Consider the following 18,032-nt stretch of genomic DNA (forward strand, 5'->3'; position numbering starts at 1 on the left):
AGATAAAATGCAGTGGCAGAAGATATTAGATTAACCTGTCCACTGCATGAAGTGCTCTTATTCATATTTTCAAGACACCAAATACTTTAGGCTTTGGGTTAAGGTTGTTGGGCTTCGATCCAAAAAAGGATGCATCAGTTCAGCAGGGGAGAGGCCGCATGCGAAAAGTTTAGAGCCAAAGATCAAAGTGAACAGCAAGCAGAGACAGTAACTACTAAAAGAAATCCTGAAAATGTTTCTGTAGAGCTTAAGTCTTTATCTATTATAGCTAAGGTGAATAAGAAAAGTTTTCTTGCGTAACAGAAACATCATAAAGGGAATAATACCCTTTGTATCTCTAGGATTTTTTTCAGACTTTTTCTTTTATAGCTTTCAATGCTACAGTATATTCTATTCCAGATTAATAGAAATATTATCAAATATTTTATCTGAATGTTTACTAAAAAGTAAGTGCTGAACAATACTCATAGGAGTTTGCATCTGGGCACTATGCCTATGCACTGACAGAAGTTCTGTCTAAACTTTCATCTTCATTTGTTTATAAGGCTGCTAGCACAGTGTACTGGATATCCTCAACTCCTGCTCTGGATCACAAAGGAGGCTTAAATGCTTCCTGAAAGCCCAGTATGCACTGTTACGTACATGCATTATTGTCCTAGGAGATTCTTTTTAGTATGAAGTATAAGCATATTTTTGCCCAATTCTGCCTTTGTGAAATACAAAGAAGTGTTCTTTCATAGTGAAGTGGTGGCTGCCGCTCAGCATCCTCATCAACCTAACGCTCCATACAGCTCTGTAACCTCCTTATTTCCTGCGCACGCATATAAAATTTCACTGGAAAACAGTGCATATTAATGTTAACATCTGAATGATAAATACACTGTTTCATCATTTTATGTAGAAGCTTTGCTGTGAATAAGTGCATACCGTTACCTCAGCATTTAAAGTGGTCCCTCGTTATCGTTGATATAACCAGGGAATAGCGTGCAGCTGATGCAGTGATATCAAGACAACTAAAGGTTATTAAATTCACCAAAATAAACAGTGAAAAAACACTTACTTTGCACATTCTTGTGACTTAGGTGCAAATCCTGGTGAGTATTATAAACCGGTCTTTACATCTTATAAACATATACTGTAAGTCAGAGGGAAATAGGAACTCCCAGGGGATGCTGTCCAAAAAAAGAAAAGTGGCCCCTGTGGAGCCGCTCCCCTAAGTCATGCTGCCGCTGCCGCTCAGAGTACGCAATGAATCCTTCTGCACTTGGAATTTCAGATGCCATAATCCCTTGCAGAACGTTGTCTAATTATTTTATTATGCATAATAAATGTAAAATATTTATTTTAGTTTACATAATTATATTAAAAATGTATGCTATTTATTCTCAGCCTTGTAAGGCATCCTTCACAAGTCATATACTTTACAGAATGCTGCATTTATGGAATTCATGCTGTTTTGCTGGCCTGGCTGTTTGATTTATAAAGATTCTAAACCCTCTTATCTCTGACTGCGGAACATCACCATTCCCCTGGATGCTGTCCTCCATTCCTTTCTTCCTCTCACCACTGCAGGTACTCCATGCAAAATTAAACCATGCGGCAGAGTCTCAGAGAAATGAGAGACATTTACTTTAATTACAGCAGAGGGATTGTGTAGAGTGTGTTAACATTATACCTGTCCCACAGCCTCATGGTTGAAAGTAGCAGTACTGCTCCCGTAACATGAAACTAAGCTGGTGATTGTTCTGAATGCTGAACAAATTTCAATTAAAGGTTGAGACTGAACCCCATAACAAAGTAATCCAAACCCATTTTGTACTTAAACACCTCCCTCACTCACACTTGAACGTCAGCTATTATTTGCCTAAGAAGCTCTGATACTTACATGGAAAATTAGTATATACTTAGACAGGCTTATATTTCAAGCCTAACGTATAACTTAAATGAGACTCTTCATTCCTGATGAATTCTTTGCTGTAGACACAGGCACAAAACTTGTTTAATTTTTGAAAATGCTGTACATCAGCATCTTTCATTGACATCACTGGAGGTAGAGGAGTTTAGCACTTCTGAAATCAGGTTAAAGTCAGGTCCCTGAATGTATCGCAGGTTTTTAAATTAAAGGTCTGGACATATAATATACAACCAACAGCTTCAGAAATTAGTTGAAGTCCACTGGCATTATTCAGTTTCATGAGGCCGTATGACTTCACTTCTTATTGTTCCCATCATAAAATGCAAACAGCATTTTTGACAGTATTACTCTTGGACCATGCAATCTAAAAAGTTTAGTCACATAACACATCTTTTGTAAACGACTCAGAAATATAAAATATGCATTGCATATATAATGGTAGCATAGGGCCCTATGAGACCAATTCCATATTATAAAATTGCAGAGAACTTTAATTAGGAGTGAATGAATATTTTTGCGTGATGAAGCACACTGCCAGAGAATGTAGAAACACACTGATTTGAGAAAGTAAATGCAAGGTACAAATGTGCTTCTTTTTATTTTTTTTAAGTCTAAGTAGGATGAAGCTGATTTTAAAATATAAATGTGAAAACAACAAAAGTTAAAACTTTTAACAATCAACATTTTATGATATACATTTTTCTCCCTTTAAAAGGAATTGTATTTTAAAACCTAGCCTGAAAATATAACTTGTAATTATAACTATTAGTAGAAGTGGCATACTGCTATAGAGAGAAGCAGATTTTTTTTTTTTTTGTTAGCAGTATCCTAAAGATTTAGGTAAAAATAAAAAGTACTTTGAGTACAAAAATAGAGGTGAAAGAAATCAGTTGTGCAGGAACATTTACTTACACTCATAAACAGAGGTTATAAAAGCAACTCAATGAAATAAAATGACCAAAAATTTCTCATTTCCTTTTTGGGAATATGCATGTTAGTGAGAGTATGAAATCTGTGCGATAGAAACCTTGGATTAATTTATTATTCACTTGGGAAAACCACATCCATTCATGTCTTTTCCTGGTTAAGAAAAGACTTTCCCATGCTGCAAGTTATATGGGGAACAAATTCCCTTTTCTGTTCCATGCAGCCAGAATCTTTTTCCCCAAAGTATATTACAGTCTATCTCACTTTAGTTTTTACAGCTAAGAAAGAAGTTATAGGAGCCTGTATAGTCACAAATGACTCAGATTTTCATAACGGTTCCTAATTTTTTCCTTTTCCTAGTTTGCCTTTCTGTACTTCAAGCGAAGGTAAGCTAGATTTTCACTCAGCTAACTCACACCAGTTCACAACTTCTACCTGAAGAATGAAAAAGCTTGAAATCAGCAACCTCGATAAACGCTCTGAACACTGATGAGCTGGACAAGAGCAATTGCAGTATCTTGTATACAAACACTGTTTAATCAAGAATACCAAACTACTTTATGGCATACAGAGTTCACTCCACTTCCCAGTGAAAGGAGACACTGTGATAGTGCCAACAAGACTCTGCCCCAGTTCCACACACAAAATAAGGAATATTCCTCTCACTGAAACTACAAAGCTCATTAAAGAGCCTGCAGTTTCCAAGCAGCACTAAACAGCAACATCTGAAATAGCCTGGATGAACTCTCCTCACACGGGCTGAGCTGAAGTCACCAAAGTGAGAGCTCAGTCTCGAGACACAGGGGTGAATTTTATCACTAGGTCAGCAGAATTTAAAATCTTGATTTTATGTTTCTGTAGCTGACATTCACAAGAGTAAGTACAACCTGCTGAACTGGTGCAAAGGACACTATTTACAGAGCTGCTAATACCTCTTCGGGAAAATAGATAGCTCTGTCTGAGTTGACAAGGAGGCAAATTGACAAGGAGGCAACATGTAAGCCCCTTAAAAGTACAATAAAACAAAAACAAGAGAGAAAAAATGAAAGAGGTGGATAGAGCACATAAAACATACTTGCCAACAAGGCTGGCTAATATCCCAGGATTGTGGAAACTGGCAGGCAAAAGCAGGACTGCTGGGCTAATAAATACAGCAGCCCCTCACTGGCTCCTCGCAGCTACACAGTGCCTCACCACCTTTGTGAGTATGCAGCGGCAGCAGAACAGCTCTCACTGCTGCATCCCTGCCAGATGTTTTTCAGCTGAGCTCAGAACGAGTTTCTTGCAGAATCAAAACTGCATCAGCTGGTATCTGTAGAGACCTGCCTCCAAAGAGTCAGAATTGGCCTATAAGGAATGGAAACTAGCATCCTATTACCATGAAACATTTATTTTTCAATAATAGAGAGACAGGGGGTCTTACAGATTTCTTGTTAATACTAATAAAATGGGTGAGTTATGTTTGCTTCTTCTCTAATAACATCCAATATAATAAAACACAAAATCCTGTCATTTCTTGAAATTTCTATCCTATGCAGAAAAGTTTACACCTGAAGAAAAAAATTTTTTTGTCTTTCACTAAATAGAGCATTAAATTTATTTTACCATACTGAGCAAGGGAACTGCATCCACTCAGTATGGGAGTGTAAGAAACTTCAAACTGCAAGCTTCGATTCATACCCACGATGCCCTCATACTGAGTGTCCCCAAGTCAGAAGCTCACAAAAGCATAACCCATCTCTACCTCATTTTGTAATAAAGGTATTGCTTCCAACCAGGATGGCTCATAAAGGTAGATGACTACAAGATTAGGCCTTCTCAAACATGCAGCCTAAAAGAGACAGCACTCCGTTTATCTTCATTGTTGCAGATCATGCCATGCTGTTACTTTACAAGCTCTTGCTTCCTTCAACACAGGTCTTTTAACATAACTACTCTGACAAATTCAAAAACATCTATCCTTCTTAAACGACTTACTGAAGCCAAGAGAAAAACTCTATTTTTGGAATAAATGAAAAAGGGTGTGGGTGATACCTTAAGGAAGAAGCACATAAATGTAAGTCAGCCCTCAGGTTATCAAACACAGTTCTTTACAGTTCTAGGCAGTAACTTAATGGGAGATCAACAAGAAGAGTTTGTAATACATTCACATACTATGCACAAACCAACAAAATTTTTTTGTAAAGAAACAGTATGATTGCTGCAGAAGCTTTCTGTACAGAAGCTTTCTTTAAAGTAGCTCATAAATACTTTGAAACCACGTATTACAAGAGTGGCTAGCCTTTGTTAAATAATCTTGTTTTAGGAAAGTACATTAAAACTTACACTAAAAGAATATTACAGTTGTATGCTCAGCATTAAAAGAAAATAAAAAATGCTCAGTGGTACAATCAGATGTTTAACTTTCTTCTCCTGTGTGTATGCATCACAGCACATGCATCTAATTACATAGTCATATGCCACTTATCAAATAAGATACCAATTTTTTAAAAAAGTATTTGAACATCAATTCTCATAAACTGCTTATGAATGGCTTCTATGTATTATAATACACATACACTATTCACCTCGCTGCAAGGTATTAAAGACTGTAGGAGAAGTATGTTCAAGAAAACTGAATAATTACTTACGAAGCAAGATGAGATCACTATAAACCAGTCTATCATGATCAAAAGACAAAAGACACATGGAATGAGCACAGCAAGTATTCTTAACTGTTCATTCATGTGATTTTTGATAACCAAATCTACTGTCCTAATAGTGGGGTTTTGTGGTGTAACAAAGGAGACTTTGCCACGCAACCATGCTACAGCCACTCTCATCTTGGCTGGCAAAGAGAAGGAAAACTGAATCAGAAGTAGTACTGCAGTACTTTTACTAGGTCCAGTTGCTTCTAGCTGTAGTAAAAGTCTGATGAGTATTGAAGTTGCTAAGCTTTTTAGGGGATTTTTCCTGTCTTGGTGAAATGGTTGCAACTCAACCGAAAAAATTTCAGAACTGCAACTGATTTGAAAAGGCAGTGCAGATAAGTGGTCTCACCGTGGAGAATTCTAACAGGCACTAGAACAGCTGTGAAACAAACACTCAACACCGCAGTGTTACCACTAAAAGGATTCCCATCATTTGTTTTTCTTTATAAAGTAATACTTAAATACTGAAGACTAAGTTTTTAAATTTAGCTCCTAATTTAATATGCAATTACCGTCGCCCTGATGGTGTTTTAATGGCAATATATTTTTATTGGTGACTTCAAATGAACCTCGCCTGATCACCTTAACCCTTCTCTCATCATGCTTTAGTTAATGACTCATTACCTGTAGTCACACCAGGGACATCTGTAAGGCTTTTCTCCAGTATGGACACGCTTATGTCGCGTCAGATGCGATTGTGTTGTAGAAGCAAAGTTGCACTCATCACATTTGAATGGTTTCTCTCCTAGAAAGTGACAAAAGAAGATTTGTATTATCAGCTTTTATCAACAAAGAAGGCAAACAAATCTAATTTTTTGAGAAACCCCTTGGGACAGATTTTAGTTCACATCACAACAGCAAATACAAAATACATTTCCAAACAGAATGCATTAATGACAAAATACTGCTTTTGCTATATCATATACATCAGTAACTGGCTGAATTCCCATGTGTGTGACAGCAGCAAAAATATGAGAAAGAACTGCACTGAAACAGGCAGGAAACAGGCAGGAAACATGTTACACAGGCCATGGGCCATAGAAACATCTTCACCTAGAGGCAGGCCTTTCTCTCATCCTGTATCTTCTGTTGAAGATGGGTCATTCGCAGCCTAGAAAGCAATGCTTTTGGAGACAGGTGAGAAATCAGTCCAGAGCACACATTCAGTCCTCAGAAACGAACATCTCTTAGAAGAAACATTTGTGGCTGTTTTTAATCTCTGCTCCTGCATTTTTCATAAACCAGAACTGAAAACATGAACCAGAACTCAGTGCTTCATCCTTCTCTTTCCTCTATTCCTCTGCCCTTTCTGCTTTTCTGAACAGTGGGCCAACTTCAGCAGGATTTGAAATGTTAATGAAAAAAAAAACAACAAACAAAACCAAACAAAACCTAGACTGAAATTTCAGAAGACTAAAATTCAATCTCTACTGAACATGCACCAGCACTGGAAATTTCTAGAGGACTACTAATTAAAGGAAGATAAAAATCTGTATTCTAGCTTAAGTTATTTTAAGAGTATTTTGCGATTCCAGTTAAGGGGTGGAGTGCTCTGAGAACAGTAAGATAAAATCTCAACGACAGATACGCATATTCTGAAGCCCAGCTCAGACACCTGCATCACATTTTTCCAACTAGTTGTTCCAGAAATGTTCTGTGTGGCTTACAGACACATATAATTACCACTTCGAGAGAAGACGGGTTTCTTTTTGTATGCAGAAGACAGAAGGCAGCTCCTAACACAAGCAATCCTGATCTTATTGTGGAAGACTTCTGAAGTATTTATATCTTAAAGATTACATAAGGAATCAACATCCCCAATTAAGAAGTCTAATTAGAACAGCTAGGGATAGACACCTACCTTGCAGACTGTTCAGTGGTTTAGAACAGGTAGTTTCAAAGCTGAACCTCACATCTCTAAGCAGGTACAACTTGGTGTTTTCAGAGTGACAGCAGGAAACCCACCACCAGCAGTACCATCACAAGCAAAAGGCTACTCCTAAATGGCCATGCCTCCAAGCTAGACTTTTCAATTGTGGTTAAAGCATGAAACAATCAAGGCTTTTAATGAAACTTTGCCAGAATTCTGAGAAGACGCAGAAATCTGTATTTCTCATTCTTGGAGAGGGCTTTTTTTCCCCCTTCCCCTCCAAAGGGAAAAGGAAATTCAAGGCCTGGAAAGCCTGTAAGGACAGACAATGGAGCAGCTTCTGAAAGCTCCATAAAGAGTTGGGATAATTGCTTCTAAAAGCTGCTGCAGAAAATTTCAACCACTGTTTTTCACTTACTGTTTCATGGCACAAGGAAAGGTGAAGGGACAGGAAACACTGCAGAAATCTACGCTGGACGAATTGAGACTGCCATAAAGCATGTTCTTCTGCCCTAAATGGAGTTTTCTTTTCAGACACAGACCCTCAGCTCTGGAGAAACTGATTCTTTCAGCAGCTTGTATGCTGTTGGCTTCATCTGCAATGGAACTCTCTAGGAGGCTGCAGACTCCCTAACAACATAACTTGTTCTTGAACTTACGATTTTGTGTGTCTGATTTATTTTACTTTCTAGTATTGAAGATAGTAACATTTTGAAGTCCAAGTAGTAAAGCCACAGTTTTTTAGGTAGCACTGGTGCTTATTTTAAATTACTTAACTTAAAATGCATTTGCATCTTGCGACCTTGCATGCTTGCTAAAAACCAGGTCTGAACTAAGAGGGGAGTTTCAGTTTGCCATTTGGTGGAAGATGTGCTGGGGAAGGCCTGCCGCTGTGCTGAGCCGCACCAGTTGAGTTGACAGATGAGTGAGGACCCATGAAGCTAGGAGAGCCTAGAAAGTCCATAGTGACCAGAAGAAAAATGGTAATTCTTCCCCAGTGCTCCAGGAAGTTTCTCCTTAGGAAATCCTTGTGGCTAACTGCTCCTGTCAAGTGGACGATGTATAAATTTAACCTGACAGAAAATACATCACAGCAGCACCACATAACAGAAGCTGACCAAACTGGGGAAAAAAAATGACTGCCTAGCATGGCTGATAATTCTTAGCAGCTGCACAAGGGGAAAGGTATTTATTCATACAAAAAAAATTAACCAGGTTGTTATGTACACTAGAAAAAGTCTAAGATTATGGGTATTTCTTTGATTTGGGGATGAGGAGTGTCCTGAAGAGCTGCAGCAGCAGTACTTTCTGCTACTTATTTTCTTTTTCTCTGCTATCTTTTCTCTGTGAATGTTCTCTATCAGTCTGTATCCTGATTTTCTTTTTCCCATTTCTACCTTCAGACATTTCAGGCAACAAACTTAATTTGATTTTTATACTGGCTGCCATGAAACATTCCAGAAGGATTCTCAATCACTCCCAGGAAAGGATATCATTAATATAAAATTAAAATAATAGAAAACCTAAAATGACTAGAAGAAAAGGTTCTGGGGAGGCCCTTATAGCAGCCTTCCAGTACCTGAAGAGGCCGCCAGGAAAGCTGGGGAGGGACTTTTTATAAGGGCAGGTAGTGACAGGATGAGGGGAAATGGCTTTAATCTGGAAGAGGGTAGATTTAGACTAGATATCAGGAAGAAATTCTTTACTGTGAGGGTGGTGAAACACTGGAACAGGTTGCCCAGTGAGGTTGGGGATGCCCCCTCCTTGGAAACACTGGAGGCCAGACTGGATGGGCTTTGAGCAACCTGGTCCCTGCATATAGCAGGTGGGTTGGAACTTAAAGGTACCTTCCAACCCAAACCATTCTATGATTCTATGAAAAACAATATAAAATGTACATACGTATAATAATTATAAAATATCGTATTTAAAATGTGACAATAAGGACAAACTGGCCACCATCCTGTACCAGTACAGAAAACTTCTTCATGCCTCATCATCTCTAATTTATCAATATTAAACCCATGAAAGAGAAAGACAGGTGTCCCAGACTGTCCTAGTGGTAAAGAAGCTCTATGGGAAAAGAATGAAAGGCATATATACCAAAATTAAAGACCCTTTACAGTTTCTTTGTCATTATTTAGGTTTTAACATAAGCACTTAAAGAAAACATGATTCTTAACCATATCGTCATGAAGCAGGAAATGGTTTTGCTTTTTCAACAATACTGTGAGCAACTTCTGAAGAGTATCAATTATCTAAGTCAACAGCCATACAAAATTTCATCTCCAACAAAATTTGGAGATTAACCGATGAAAGAGTGAAACGATGGGGAGCACTGGTCTGTGTTTAGCAGGCACTTATTAAGCCTGCTGCTAACCAGCTAGCCTTGCCAGCTCTGCATATTCTATTACTTTTAAAACATTGTCACTAAGTTGTTATTTTTTGTCTCTTGCCTCTTTGAAAATGTATCCTTCAAAGTCTGCACTGATTTCTTTAAGCATCTATCTTGTCTTTTTATCCCAAATTACAGCTTCCTTTTTCTTTCCCCCTTCCTGTTTTCCCTGCTATTTCCTCTTTTTTGATGAGCTTTTTAGGACACAGAGCATAACTTGATGTACTCATAAATTTCTGCATGCAGTTATGTTCTTAACATGTAATTTTTAGAGGAGAAGTGAAATAACACAATAACAGAAATTATAAATCTTGGTGATAGATGTTGACTTGTGGATGGCAAAGTCAAGATTTTATTTACAGTCATGAGTGTCCAGACAATTTCTACCTACAGATTACACAAAGCAGTTAAATGAACATCCTACTGAGGTTTCAACTTTCATATAAATGAAGGAAGAAAACCACAACACTAATGATGCCATCAATTTGAAAGTCTTTAGTGATTAATCAGACTCTTAGTAACATAGAAGAAATTTTACTCCAGTTGTCTCAAAAGGAAACCATTGCTTTTAGTCCTATTTGTCTTTCATGTGATGTGTTAAGCAGGACAGTAAGAATCTAGAAGTGTTATTTGACCTAAGGAACAAGTAGACCATGCTTATGGTTGCCTGCTTACTAGTTATAGGTGTTTTCTTTTCATTTCCAACTATTTCCAGTTTTGTTGAGGCTGTTCCCTGGAAGGGTGTTTACAGGCTTGCTAATAAAGGCTGAAGTATATTGAAACAAATGATATTTGCTTTTATTCTGGTCATCATTTTTTTTTCTCATATAAGATATATAATAAGAAGTACATCCTTGATTTATTTTTTTATTTTATTTTTTAATGACAAACTATGGTAGCTGATGAGGCTGCCATGGGGCTGTTATTCCATACTAAAAAATAATTGATGTTTGTATCTGTAGCTGAGAAAGGGGAGGAAAAATGATCTACTAGACAATTCCACTTAAGCACAGAGAAAGTTTTAAGATACTGAGTTTTGATGTCATTTACTGGTATTAGTTTGCTAGAATTAAGTTCCACACTGTGCTGAAAATGTTGGCATAAATGGCAATGAAAAACAACACAGATCCTCTTCAAGTTTCACTTCACCTTTGTTGAAAAGATCAGAAAGTCATCAGAATATGTGCTACATATTCTGTGGTATTCAGCATTATTTTTTTAAGCTGCAGTGGGGAAGCTGAAGGAAAGAGGCTACATTATATATTAAATTCAGTGCTCAGTAATCTAACTACACATTAAAGTCAAAAAGCAGATCACATGAGAGTTAGAAACCTGAAGTGAGTCACTCATTGGGATAAAAATGCATATATTATTAAATTTTCTTTCTTTATGATATTGACTTATAAATGTCTGACTAAGCAAAATTGATCATATAGAGATCTGAATAATATAAGCCACCATCTTCAGAAAGTTATGAATTTCTGAACGAAGACACAATCTGCTTAAACATTTCTATAGGTTCAGAGTAGCTCTCACAGAGCTGCTGTGGACAGTGTGCATGCATAATCTCTAACACTGTACCACTATGGACTTCTACGACTCCCAGGAAGTTGCCACCATAAACAACTGAGAAGCAAATGTAGTCTGCCATTGTGTAGAAAATGAATATGTTTTTTTTGTTTGTTTTTTTTGTTTGTAATATGCAGGTGTGCTAACTAACATAAAAAAGTAAGTTGCACGTAACAGAACACAGCTTATGACTGATCAGCACAGTGGGAGTAAGCCAGATATTCCAGCAGAAAATCTAAGTTTATTAGGAAAAATATAGACAAAGAGAAAAGTACTGTGATGCTGGATGGAAGAGAAAGGAAGAGAGAGGAACAGTAGCAAGAACAAAAGAAACACACTTTAAAAATTAAGAGTTTTCATTTTGAGACAGAAATATTTTTTCTTTTTTTTTTTTTCTTTCATTCATTTCTTATTATGGTGATTAAGGTAAAATATCTATTCAAATTAGGTGATACAGTATGTTTGCTTCATGCATCTTTTTGGTGGATAATGTAGAGAGTATATGTGCATTTTTATTACATAATTCAGACAACTGTTCAAATTCCTTGTAGAATTAAAACTTATTCCAAAGTCTGCCAACACTAAAATTTGCAAAATTATTTATCTTCCTATCTTTAGGCAGGTTTTGATTTTCTTACAGGGACAAATACGAATTAAATAACCTTGTTAAAAAATAGTCTTGTCTAAAAAGAGAAAAAAAATAGGGTAAGAAAAACCCTGATGCAAGAGCATCAGAAATCTAAGTGGCCAGTTCTGCAGCTTCTTCTTGTGTCAAATATCTATCTGAGCAACTGAACGTTTCTCGTTTCTCTGGGGGTGTCAGGACACCACAGACCTTGAGGATGGGACGAGAGGAGGCTTGTTAAGCTGGTCAAGACTCCTCAACTACCTCTGAGGATTTGCTCATTTGCCCTTGAATCAAGGGTCTCTGACAGGTGATAGAAGTAAATCTTGGATTGGAAGATATTCTCTGTCAGCCCCCTCGACAGTTTGTGTTACAGTAGGGAATTATTTAAGCCATTTAGACCATTTTTGATACCTATCCCTTTCAAAGCTGACTGTAATTTGCTTTGGCATTCTGTTCAGGGAAAATTGTGTCAAGTGGGGACACAGAAGAAAAAATACAGGTACAAAGAACTAAGAACTGATATAAAGTTGTGCACTGGATGAAAATGCAAGGGAACCCATGCAAGTGCAACAGTGCAGGCAAAGGTGGATTGTGTCATTCTCCTTGAAACAAATAGAAGCTACAGATAATTTTTCTGCTAAAGAATCATCTATGATTGTTTGTGCCACAGAGGCAGATAAATGCCAAAAAGATAGATCCCTCTGCCACTGAGATACTGTCCTGTATAGTATAAAGTTAATAGCAAAGTAATAACGACTCTCCAGTCCTGACATAAAATATAAAGTTATGCCTGCTAGATGCAAGCTTTGTGATCTATAACCTGTGAATCCCTATGATCACAGCACAAAAGGCCTTGCCATACTGGCAAAAGAAGGGCAAAATGCCATCCAGGATGCAGACAGCTTTTCATGAGAAGCATACCATTTTTTCAGCATAAGTATAGACAACCAAGAAATAAATAAAATACTTTTTTTTTTTTTTTAATGGTTTGTGACCTATTGATACAAACCCATGATTTATGATAAAGACGTTTTTTATAAACCACATCTGCAATTTCATAATAGGCAAACAGAAGAAAAGTAAGAAAACAATATCCATTTCTTCCACTTTCCATGCTGAAATCTTTGTTTACCATCTGTGTGCCTGCATTGACGATGAGTGCTACACATAGACACAATTCCAGTGTATTGTGCAAGTCATGAAAAACCAAAGGATAGTTCCCATCCGATTGAAAACAGTAATTTATTTCTACTTGAAAAAAAAAAAAAAAAAAAATCACCTTCATTCCAAACCCAGATCTGGTAAACTTCAGTCAGTGTGAAAATTCTTCAAAGTTCCAGAAATAACAGAAACCATTTTTTATAACTAAAGCATACAACTTTACTCCAGGGGTTAAAATTGCTCACTGCCATTCAATGGCATGTATTAACACAAAACCTATTATATTTACTAAACATAACAGAACATTTTAATAACACAAACATGCCACAGTGAATGGGAACTGACTGTGGTAGTACTGTCAGTACTGTACATTCTTTATTATCAGAAAAAAAATTCTGAAGTATGATTCCTAGTTAGAATTACAGACAAAATTTGGCCTTCTATAGTTTTTATATAGAGAGCAAATCCACTTGAAGGTATTTCCAGATAGCGTGGCAAAACCCCACCTTTCTGTGAGCATCAGATTTTCCTCCAAATATGGTTGCCTTAATAAACTGAAAACAGGATAAAAAGAATGGCTTCAGGCTCTCAAGAAAGAGAGTAGCTGCTCTCCAGGAAATTATGCATTTTGATGGTATATGTCCTGAATCCAGATTAGTTTATTCAGGGACATAATAAAATCTCCCACAGAGATTCCTTTGCAAAACCCATGGAAAATTCATGATGTAACAACTACAGCTTCTCATTTGTTAGCCATTTCTTTCCTCTGTCCTTTAGACAATGGTCACTTAACTCACACAGCAATTCCTGATACTACATTATCCTCATGCTATTCAGTAAAACAAAAACTACAGTGGTTTAAGCAGTGATGTTCCTGTCTCTGTTTGAACAAAATACTCAAATAATCAAACATTTACTAGTAACTGCTAAAAACCACAATTAAGGTAAAATGTATTAATAAATGTTTAATACTTGTGCTTTCTCTGGTCTTCTGAAGCTAAGATCCAATTTAATTTTATCTTATATTAAATTTTTATAACCAGGTGATAGGAAAGCTTTACTCATTCTGGGGATAAATCCTGCTTTACATGCTAAGCATGTGATAACTTTTGAAGTTTCAGCTATTAATTACAAACTATCTTAAAATTACAAAAGGACAACTGAAACAACTAGCTTTCAACTATGCCTCAATCCAAAATAATGGATTAATCTATACGTAGTCTTTAATTTTCATTCAGGAGTGTTCTAGCAGACTCTTGCAAAATCTTCACAGTAGGTAATCTATTTGGGCCTTGAAAAAAAAAATCCGGATACTTAGCATTCATTTAAAGAAGAAAGGCAGTCTTTAAAATTTTACTTTCCTTAGGAAAAACAACAAAAATACCTCCTCTCCCCCCCCCGAAAGCAGTTACTCAAACTCACAGCAGATCTTCGACACAGAGATTTTACAGAAACAACAACAAAAAAGTAAAGTAAACAATGAACCAACGTATTATTTGTGCTGTAATGTGCCACTCCACTTGCTTTACTCCCCAGCGCAGAGAAAATATAGCAAGGAGTAAAGGCAGCCTTACTGACCTGTGTGTTGCCTCCGATGCTTGGTGAGGGCATGACGTGTCCCGCCGGCAAAGCCACAAAGGTCACAGAGGAACGACTTCTCGCCTGTTGCAACAATAAACAGATGAGGGACTGCGGAGGTCACAGATCATTAAAACATATCTATCAAGGCTTTCAGGGTTACTAATTCCTCCAATCAAATGTTTCCATGTAAATATGTCAAATGGGAATGAAATTACCACTGCGGTTTATTGACTGTGATAAAATCTGAAAAGCACCACTGAACATAATTACATACTTGTCAGACCCATAAAAATTAGCTTTATTATCAATGGAATGGTTTTGTACAACTTCATTTCTGTTAGATGTCTTCCAGATGGGGCTGCTTTATGCACTTGAACAGTTTTTATGCATATCCTGATTTTTTACAATTCCCATACATCTGGCCTTTCTGTGCTGAGTAAAGATTGCCTGGAAAAAAAGTTAATATACTGTATATATGATTCTGCTTAAATAAAATATATTGAATTTACTAACAAATTAAGGATACTGAGAAATTTTAAACAGAGTAAATCACAGTCATCTTTAGTTACCTTCTATTTATTAATAAGTATTAAATTATTTTCTTGGATATATTGAAAAGCTCAGGCAACAATAAAAGCCACATTATTCAGTACCAGTGGCAATTCAGTACCATTTCTGTTTCTAAAGTTTTCATGACATAAAGAAAACAGGTCTGGGGATTGCTGCTGAAATTGCAGCACAACTCATACTGTTCATCTTCAAATGATAATTCTTCATTCCAAACCTCTGCAACAATTTGAGAGATCTTGGCAAGCTCACTCCTCATTAAAAGTATGTAAATGCTCTGCTTTTAGTTTTGGGTTTTTTTCCTTTTTTTTTTTTTGATTCGTTTTTCTTTTTCTTTTTCTTTTACAGAGGATAAGATTTTGCCTTCTTGGCTATAAATTCAGCCCATCATTTCACAGGAATATTTTTATTCAGTATGTACTAACGTGCAAGGCAATTTCATCCCATTAAGGCCACGTGGAATTTCACTGTGGGTTAACCTTGCTAGCCTCAGATACGGACTCAGTAACCTCAGATAAGATTGAAATTTTAAAAATATTTTTCAGAAAACATTCACATTAGTCATTTGGAGCCAAATTGTCTCCTCTCGCAGCAACACTTGAGAAGGGACTGATGGGGCAATGGCACTGAACTCATTCCTTCAAATTCTTCCCTGTGGGGAAGGAAATTCAATTCAGTTCCTATAAAAGATGACTGGTTTAAAGGGCCAGGTGTCAAATTGCCAAGTTCTCCTCGTGTGTAGACAGAGGGGCTGGAAACCTCCACATCATTTATTCCCAGCCATGCTAATACACGGACTTTCTGGAAAGCACCATGTCCCAATTAACTTCAGGTGGTAGCAAAGTAAGCAGGATCCTATCTCAAGAGTGTGTTAGCTCCCCACGGACAGAACAGGGACCAACCTCTCTTCCCATCCCTGACCCTGGCCCCGAGAAACCAACTCCCCACCAGAGCCAGTGCAGCACAGGGGTCCTGGGCAAGTCCTTCCAGATTTCCAAAACTCTGTCACTAAAATGGGATCTTAAAACCTCTACTAGGTAGCTAGGCTATGAAATAAGATTGGCACACATTCAGTTCTGCTTCAGAATAAAGCAAACTACATATTGTTGTTCTACAGACCAGACCCAAGTTAGACGGTGAAAATCACAGACTGAAATTCTATAGGCTTTAGGGTTTTTCAGAAAATTTTGTCCACTGATGAGAGTATCACAAGACAATATGTAAGATATAAAATATTTTTGATACCTCCTTCCAGGAGCCAGTTCTAGTCATCTGTGATCATAATTGAGTAAAACCCAACAGGAAAAGCAGAATGAAAACCCATACTAACAATCTCTATCTGTTTAACTTGAAAAATGCTTCCATGTTAAATGATGTAACAAAGTCTGAACTTTACTGTAAAATGTTCGTACATTATATTATTACTGAGGCAATACATGATTGTTACAACAGGGATTTCTGCATAATCTCTTTCCTTTGTTTTTTCTTCTTCTTTTTTTTTCTTTTTCTTTGCTAATCAGATCTTCACCATGTAGCACTTCAGTTCATCAAAATATCAAAGAAAAGGAATGGAAGGACTATACGCAATGCTTAATTATGATTAAATATTAATTTAATTAATTAATCGATTTTACGCATAAATCTTTCTAACTAGCTCTAATGCCTAACACCCCTCCATAAAATTCACACTCTTAAGTTAAATGCTGTTCCATGCCTACCAAGAAATTGTTCATCATCTATATATTGTCATAAATTAGCTCATGTTGTGTTTAACATCTCAGAGCAGATTTCAGTACGGCCTGCAGCTTCTCACACTAATGAGGACACACAGTACCCATAGCATCTCTGTAAGTTTATGAATTTTCCGTGTATTTTATATTTGGGCTCTTGGAACTGCTTTTTGAGCGCCAGAAAAATGATTCAGAAGCAAACAGTAGCTGTAAAACAGGGAAATTGACCCAACCCATAAAATGATTTCCCAGTTAAATGTTCCACACTCCTCTAGGTCTGATCTGGGAGCTCTCATGAAGGCAGAGCACTTGAGGAAGTCACTGAAGCTCTGGATCTGAAAAGACCAGAGTGAAAGAGATTTGGCCCTTGTGTTTTGATCCTCAGAAAGGAAGTGATACATTTATTTCCTGCAACATTCATTTTCAGACACATTAACAAAATAATTACCTTATTTGTGTATGTATGCGTCATGGTATATGCACAAATACACATTTTCATACAAACACACAGAGAAAACATCAGTACTTGTGACTTTAAGTTAAACTGTGCAGTATTTTTCAGCCCTGAAGTTTGATGTGCATTGAATCCTACAGATCTAGACATAATATTTCATTCGATGTTATGGGCATGTATTAATACAGAGATGTATTTTATATTCCTCTGGATATGCTTAATAATTTTATCATTCCCACTTCAGAATTTGCGACTTTTTAACTTTTAGGAAAATGTAAAGGCAATATTTCACCTGCTGTACAGGGGGCTGATCTGACTTGCCATGTTTATATGATAGCAGAAATGCAACATAAAACGGTCCTTTTCTTAACAACTTGAATTAGTTTCAAGTGTGCCATTTTGCATTCAAATGTAGAAAGACACGGAAACCAATCCTTTATTTTCTATTAGAAAACAGCCACTGTCCCCTATCTCTCATTATGGTGCAGACTACAAGACCTAACAACAAAAATCCATATTATTGATCTAGCCAAGTCTCCACAATT

The 18,032-nt window shown here is 36.9% G+C and overlaps 1 protein-coding gene across 3 annotated transcripts in view; it reads right to left on the bottom strand.

Annotated features, from left to right (window-relative positions):
- ZNF407 (zinc finger protein 407) overlaps positions 1-18,032 on the bottom strand; it is a 351,093-nt gene that overhangs the window by 127,408 nt on the left and 205,653 nt on the right. For all 3 annotated transcript variants that reach the window (XM_031589041.2, XM_090137300.1, XM_090137301.1), the window contains exons 6-7: positions 14,734-14,817; positions 6,157-6,277 (exon numbers count right to left, since the gene is read on the bottom strand). In XM_031589041.2, coding sequence (XP_031444901.2) covers positions 6,157-6,277; positions 14,734-14,817 — 205 coding nt within the window. The remainder of the gene's footprint in view (positions 1-6,156; positions 6,278-14,733; positions 14,818-18,032) is intronic.

This window comes from Phasianus colchicus, chromosome 3 (genome assembly GCF_987193195.1).
Source record: "Phasianus colchicus chromosome 3, bPhaCol1.hap1.1, whole genome shotgun sequence".
In the NCBI taxonomy this organism is placed as follows: domain Eukaryota; kingdom Metazoa; phylum Chordata; class Aves; order Galliformes; family Phasianidae; genus Phasianus; species Phasianus colchicus.